The 7291-nt window shown below is 61.7% G+C and overlaps 1 protein-coding gene across 1 annotated transcript; it reads left to right on the top strand.

The window, feature by feature from the left end:
* Nucleotides 1-3681: 3681 nt before the first annotated feature.
* TPBGL (trophoblast glycoprotein like) lies at nt 3682-5708 on the top strand. The gene has a single exon (XM_076332653.1). It carries the CDS (start codon nt 3682-3684, stop codon nt 4753-4755), a length of 1074 nt encoding a protein of 357 aa, XP_076188768.1. The 3' UTR covers nt 4756-5708.
* Nucleotides 5709-7291: the final 1583 nt, after the last annotated feature.

The following is a 7291-nucleotide window of genomic DNA, read 5'->3' as shown; positions in this document are numbered from 1 at the left end:
GAGCAGGTGGCTTTACACCGGTTACTGAAGACACGGCACAAGTAATCAATTCTCTTTGGAAGCCTTCAGAAGATAACGAGGCGATGAGTAACGGTCTGTATCGATTTGTAGGAACAAATCGCATCAGCCCAACCTAATCTCGTCCTGCGAGACGGCGATGGACTCCTGGCACCGGGGTGATGCAGATCTCCTTGCCTTTAATGGCAAGAAGTCTTCGACGCTGCTTTAAATGCAGAATTATTGTCTGGGGGACATGGTGTAGGAGGACCCAAAACCGATCCGAGTCCGACAGGGGAGCTTGAAGGGGAGCGCGTGTTTGAGGGGCTCCAGGATCCAGTGTAATCATTAACAACTGGGAATGAAGAGCATCAACCTGGTGGTCAACGCCAAGGTGTCAGGACTGAGACTGCAGACTGGTAGAAGGGGTGGAAAACCAAGCCAGGCCCATCCAGCAAAGACACGGGGATGTTGCTAGAGAGGAGGCGAACATGCAGGACCAACAGGACGGATGGCAAGAGGAGACCATAAATCCAGAAGTGGCCCATCCTTTTGGGGGTGGAGGAAGAGGTGGGTGTCATTCTGCTCCATGGGGTGCCTGGAGGCTCAGTTTAGGGCTCTGCACTTCAGGAAAGCTATGACCCAACGGGAGAGAGGCCAGAAAACAGCGGCTGTGAAGAGAAAGAGGGAAAAATCTGTCCTCCACACTTGCATCTGAAAGGACAGAGGTCCTGAGCTGGTTTGGGGCTGGACCAAGCTGAAATGAGGAGCAGAGATGCTACAAGGTGGAAAGGAGGAGCAGAAGGACAGCAAGGTGCAGGGGAGGAGCAGTTGCAGACCCCAGCACAGCCCCAGCCCCAGCTCCCTGACGGTTCACAGCTTTGCTGGGATGATGGTTGCATCCAGCTCCCATGCCGGGACGTCATCAGCCCACCCCGGTCCAGCACCAGCCGTCCCTGGGGAAGTCCAGGATGTTTGCAGCAGGCAAGGAGGGCTCCATCGTCCCACCAGGTGGGAGTCCCCACGTCCCCAAAGCCACCCTGCCGCAGTACGGCACCAGAGCACACGTCCCCTCCCCTTCAAAGTCAAAGGGTTCAGCTCCCTTTCAGCTGCAGAGAGCCTCGTGCTCTCCCATAACCTCTACTGTCGCTCACCGACCATGTTTTATGGCTTTTGGAGAGGGAGTGAAGGCGCCCTGCCTCAGACTCGGCTTTTACGGCAGATGCTCCTTCTCCGAGGAGCCACGGAGAAGGGCTAAAAGGTGCCGGGATTTTTGCAGCTCGGCGGATGAGAGCTTGCCAGGACCCCCACGCAAAGCGGTGGACCTGGCCCACCCACTGCCTTGTTTTCCAGAGCGCTATTGATTCGTTAAATATAGCAATTAAATGTGATCAATGGACCCCAACGTGCTATTTTGGGGGAGAGGAGGCTCCATCCATCAGTGCTGCAGCGCTGGCTCAGCATGACCCACTGCGCACATCTGGCTCTCCCCGCTCCCCCTCCTTCAGTGCGAGAGTGGATGCTGCCCCATGCTTAAATATTTGATGGCACACAATTATTTGACATATTCCCAAGTCCATTCTTCTCCCCCCGCCCCTCCCACAAGCTCCTTTGCTTTGGCTGCTGTTAGACACTGTCACTTTAAATATAGGGTTTGCCCAATTTCTGGGAGCGCAGTAAAGGGTGGCGGGGAGCAGCTCAAGCCATGCAGTCACACCAGCATCCAAAATTTACCTGGTCCCTGCAAAATTCAGGAGAGCTTCAGGGAAGGGGAATCCCAAGGTGGGGGGGGAAATCCTTGGGGAAAAAGGGCAGGACGAGAGATGAGGGCAGGGAGGAGGAGAAAAATGAAGATCTGAGAGAAAACGTGCCCAGGATGGAGTTTGTTTAATGCAACCGCCAGCTCAGGTCCGCAGAAGCACCCAAAGGAGGTCCAGCACCCAAATCCTGCTGCCGACCGTGCTGCTACGTCTGGCTCCGAACACAGCGCAGCCAGTCCCTGGCTGTGCGTCGCTCCAGCGTCCGAAAATTCCATGCCCACCCCAACGCCGTCCCCCCGTGGCCAGGGGGGGCTTGTGATCCCCAGGGTCACAGCAGCCTGTGCCCCCCAGCCCTGGGCAGCCCCGCGGGACGGCGGCGAGACCAAAGCAGGCTTTGCAGCAGAGGTAATATCTTTTATTAGCCCGGTGGATACAATAAAGAGAAAATAAAGCTGGGAGCACACAATGGGCCAGCGCTGCGTGCCCGACGCCAGTCAGGTTTTTTTCCAAGCCGGTCTAATAAAAGCGATGACCTCTCCGTCCCTCAGCATCGCCTCTCCTGGGAGCGCGGGCCATCCCTGCGGCTGGACCCCACGGCTCCCTGCAAAGCTGGGGAGGGGATGGGGACCCACGAGGGACAACGCGACCGACTCCCGAAAAGCAAAAGCAGCGATAACTTGGAGGCAGCGGTGACAACCCTGCCTGTGCCTCTCTCCAGGCTGTAACACCCAGGGATGCTGCGGGGTGTCCGGCTCGCAGGGCAGGTCGGGGAATGGGGATCAGGGCTGGAAGGGGACTGGGAGAGCCCCCAAATCCTCCCCGGGCTGGAGGGGGGCTGTGACAACCCCTAAATCCTCCCCCAGCTGGAGGGGGGCTGAGGGAATCCCCCAAATCCTCTCCGGGCTGAAAAGGGACCGTGACAGCCCCTATCCCCTCCTCAGGGCTGGGGTCGGGGGGACCGCAGCAGCCCCAACTCCCCCCATGCTGGGTAAAGGACCGGGACAGGCTCCAAATCCTCCCGGGCTCGAAGGGGACCAGGACGGCCACAAAAAGCTCTCCGGGGCTGGAAAGGGACCGGGACACCCCCCAAATCCTCTCCGGGGCTGGAGGCTGACCGGGACAGCCCTCAACCCCTCCCGGGCTTGATGGGGACCGCGACATCCTCCAACCCCGCCCCGGGTTGGAAGGGGACCGGTACAGCCCCCAGCCTCTCTCCGGGGCTGGAAAGGGACCGCGACATCCCCTAATCCCTCTCCGGGTTGAAAGGGGACCAGGACAGCCCCCAAATCCTCCCCAGGCTGACAAGAGACCGGGACATCCCCTAACCCCTCCCCGGGCTGGAAGGGGACGGCGTCAGACACCCCCCACCACCCCCACCACCCCCCCGCGCCCCCCCAGCCTCCCGCAGCGGCGGGGGCACGGTGGGGGCCGGCGCTTGCGAGCGGTGCTGAGCCGAGCCGAGCCGAGCCGAGCCGAGCTGAGCCGAGCCGAGCTGAGCCGAGCCGAGCCGAGCTGAGCCGTGCCGAGCCGCGCCCCCCCCCCGACGGCAGCTGCCCGCGGCGCTCCTGCGCCCAGCCCGCAGCGCCAGGCAGCCCCAACCCGTCCCCCTTCCTCCTCCTCCTCCTCCTCCTCCTCCTCCTCCTCCTCCTCCTCCTTCCTCCCCCCTCCTCCCTCCCTCCCTCCCCCCCCCCCCCCCCAGCCCGATTTGGGCAGCGGCGCGGCCGGCGCTCCCAGCAGAGCCGCCGCGTGCGGGCGCCGCGCCGGAGGCAGCTCAGCCCCGGGGGGAGCTGAAGGGAGGCAGGTCCGTCCGTCCCCCACCCCCCACCCCTCCATCACCCCACCCCACCCCACCCCCATCCGCGCCCTCCCGCTCCCCCCGGCCCCCCCCCCCCCCCCCCCAACCCTGCATGCCCGGGCAGCGAGCATGGCCCGCAGGCAGGCGCGGGCAGCGGGCAGCGGGCGCTGGCTGCCCTGGCTGGGGCTCGCCTTGCTGCCGCTGGCCGTGTCCCCCGCCGCCGCCCCCGGGGGCTGCCCGTCCGCCTGCTACTGCGTGGCCACCCCGGAGCTGGTGCAGTGCCGGTACGAGAGGTTGGAGGAACCGCCGAGGGAGCTGCCGGCCACCGTGCACAACCTCAGCATCGCCGGCAGCAACCTGAGCGTGCTGCACCGCGCTGCCTTCGCTGCCCGCCCGCTGCCAGACCTCCGCCTGCTCCGCTTGCGCCACGATAACATCCAAATCATCGAGGACATGGCTCTGCAAGGGTTGCCCGCCCTGCGCACCCTCGACCTGAGCCACAACCCGCTGCTCTCGGTGGCCGCCGGCGCTTTCGCCGGCGCGCCGCTGCTGCGTACGCTGCAGCTGAACCAGGCGCTGCTGGCCGCCCCGTTGGAGGAGCAGCTCGCCTTGGCCCTGCGCAACCTCAGCCTGCGGCGCTTGGAGCTGGCGGGCAACGCTCTGCGGGCGCTGCCGGCCGCCCTGCTGCCCGCCGGCCTGGAGGAGCTGGACCTGCGTAACAACTCGCTGCAGCGGCTGACAGCCGCTGAGCTGCGGAGCCTGGAAGCGCCGGGGTTGCGGGGGCTGCGGCTCACCTTGGGGGCCAACCCGCTGAGTTGCGACTGTGCCCTGCGCCCGTTCCTCGCCTGGCTGCGCGTCACCGCTGCCCGCCTGCCCGATGCCCGCAGCCTGCACTGTGCCGGACCACCGCCGCTACGCGGGGCCACCCTGCTGCACCTGCGGCCCGAGGGGCTGGCGTGCGCGGCCACTGAGGGCGGCGAGCCCGGTCAGCTGGAGACGGCCTCTTACGTCTTCTTCGGCATCGTGTTGGCCCTCATCGGTATCGTCTTCCTCATGGTGCTCTACCTGAACCGCCGCGGCATCAAGCGTTGGCTGCACAACCTGCGTGAGGCTTGCCGCGACCAGATGGAGGGCTACCACTACCGCTATGAGCAGGACGCCGATCCCCGCCGTGCCAACGCCATCGGCACCCCCGGCCTCTGACGGCATCCCTGGCCTCTGCTGCCATGCCGCCCCTCGACGCCTCCGCTCCCGGCATCCGCCTCACCTCATCCCCGTCCCCATCCCCTTGCCATGGCACCACCAAAAATCAGCTTCTGAGGACGAGCCGGCCCTGGGGTTGGGTGCTGGGGTGCGTCAGAGTGGGGTGCACCCTCCCTGGAGCGCTCCGGACCAGCTCTCCCTGCCCGTGCCCTAATCGACCCTGTAGCGCCAATTCCCACAGGGGACTGGGCTTGGATCCGTTCCCCCCATCCCAGTGCCCGCGGGCAGGGGGAAGCGCATCCGGATCGGCCCCGCGGGATGCCGGCACGAGCAGCCCCGGTGCTCCCGGGAGGATTATGAACTGCTTCCCGCGCCTCTTCTCCAGCGGCAGGTTTCTTCGGCGGACTGCGGGATGCCACGCTGCCGGCGGGGCTCGGCACGTGAGTGTTTGCTTGGCACATCCCGGGAAGCAGCGGGCAATACCTGAAACTGTCCTCCTGGATGTTCCTGGAGCCTGGACTTGACTTTGACCATGTACAGCTCTCTTTCCTATTAGATTTGTATTTGACAGATGCAAAACTTAACTTTTTTTTTTAATTTTTTTTGCTCCAAACACAGAGGAAAACACACCGTCCAGCCGCTCCCCCCAAGAAGCGATGTGCTTTTCCGAGCCCGTTTATCCATTTGGTTTTGTTCGATGACATTTCCAGCTCTTTCCAGGCACAAAACGATGCAGCTGTGTAGAAAACGCCTCCGCCGGCTGCGTGCATGTTCCCCAGGGCATGCGGGGGCAGCCCTTTTCTGACTCTAAGATATATCCTAGACTAGGCTGTCTCAGCACTTTGTAATTTAAAACGAGCGAAGCAAAAGCTCTCGACCTAGTTCACCCGCCCGTGTTTGCTTTAGAACCGTGCCTGTTACTATATCCTAGAGCAAATATATTGAAAGCTGCATCCACTCTATCGTCTATTTTCTATAAAGCTTCTTGCAATGATTTCCGAATATCCCTGTCGTGGTTTAACACGCTGAGGTGATGTTATTGCGGTTGGTTTGCCGGAGGAAGGTCGCTGTGGGCTCCTCTGTAGTTTTGCTGGTGCTTAGAAAGTTCTTTTCCTGAGCTGGTTTGGTGGCCAGGGATGCAGAGAGGTTTTGCACGGCTCGTGCACAGAGCTCAGGCTCTGCCCGTCCTGATCCTTCCCTGGTAGCGGGGCAGAGGCTCAGGAAAATTATCCAGGTAATAAGTTTCTAAAGCAGTTTTTATCTCCTGGGTGTTTTGGTACATAATTCATGAGACACCAGAGCACTGAGCACCTACAGATGCAGAGAGAGGCAGCGCGGGGCTACAACTCGCAGCATTTCCCAAAATGAAGCTGTAGCTTTTGCAATGTGGCATCTTAAAACGCTGAATTTCAGTGTCAGGCTGAAAACTCAAGTGTCACATTTTGATACGTCTGTGTTTGCCTTTCTCCGGAGGCTGATACGGGCGAGCCGGGCAGGGGTGAGGACGGGGGCTGCATCCTCGCTGCCCCGCAGCCGTGCTGGGACCAGCGCCGGTGTTTGCCCGGTGCTTTGGGATCCCTGACGTGGGGAGCAGCAGCTACGTGGTGTATCGGGTTTGTAAATGAGAGTTTTCTGGGATTTATGGCCCCTGAGCCTGCGTGTGTGTGTGTGTACTCAGCTGCCGGGCAGAAAGCTCTGCTGGGGGAAAGCACAATTATTTCCATCCCAGGCGTGCCCGGCAGCCCCGGGAAGGATGCGACCGGGTGGAGGGTCTTTAGGGTTTTACCCCTTTGCTTTTACCCCCATTGCATTTTACCCCTTTACTTTTCCTCCCCTTGCAAGCCCAGGCCGAGGTTGGCAAGCCGGTAGGGAAGGGGGGCTGAGACGTGTGCAGAGCCATGTGTCTGAGCTGTATTCAGGTAGGGATACAGCACTGGGAGTCAAAATGAGTTTCCTGGGTGCTCTGGGCTGGTCCTGCTGAGCAGGGAGGTGGTTCCCCACCGGCGCCGGGTCCTGGCTCTGTCCTGGTTCCTGGGGAAGCCCCAGAGACCCCCACGGCTCAGCTTATCGGAGATGAGTTGCTCTGGCAGAAACTTGTTGCATTTCGAGGACCTTTTCCTGAGGTTTTCTCAGGAAAACGAGCTTGTGGGCTCTGGCTCCACCTCACCACCCCATGCAATGAGTTACCGGGCAGGTTAATGGGGGAGAAATCTCAGCCTGCCCCTCACCCTCATCTGCTTTCCCACCTCCTCCCTCATTTTCCCATCCCCGTGCAGCCAAAACGCAGCCCCAGAGAGCAAGAGGAAGGGCGAAAAGGGGTGGATTTCACATTTGGCAGCCACATCTGGCAGAGCACGCCGTGCCGGGAGCGAACGCTGCTGAGCATCGTGGGTCATCCCAGCCTGCGACTCCACCGGAGCAGCATCAATTCGTGGGGGACGGTGCTGGGAAGTCCTGGCGAGATTTAACATCTTGCAGCGAGGAGAAGTGCCTGGAGGGCTTTGCGGGCAGATGGGTGGTTGTTGGACCGGGGAAC

This window comes from Aptenodytes patagonicus, chromosome 1 (genome assembly GCF_965638725.1).
Source record: "Aptenodytes patagonicus chromosome 1, bAptPat1.pri.cur, whole genome shotgun sequence".
In the NCBI taxonomy this organism is placed as follows: domain Eukaryota; kingdom Metazoa; phylum Chordata; class Aves; order Sphenisciformes; family Spheniscidae; genus Aptenodytes; species Aptenodytes patagonicus.
Note: the sequence above shows the minus strand (reverse complement) of the source record. Positions and strands in the feature narration are given on the sequence as shown.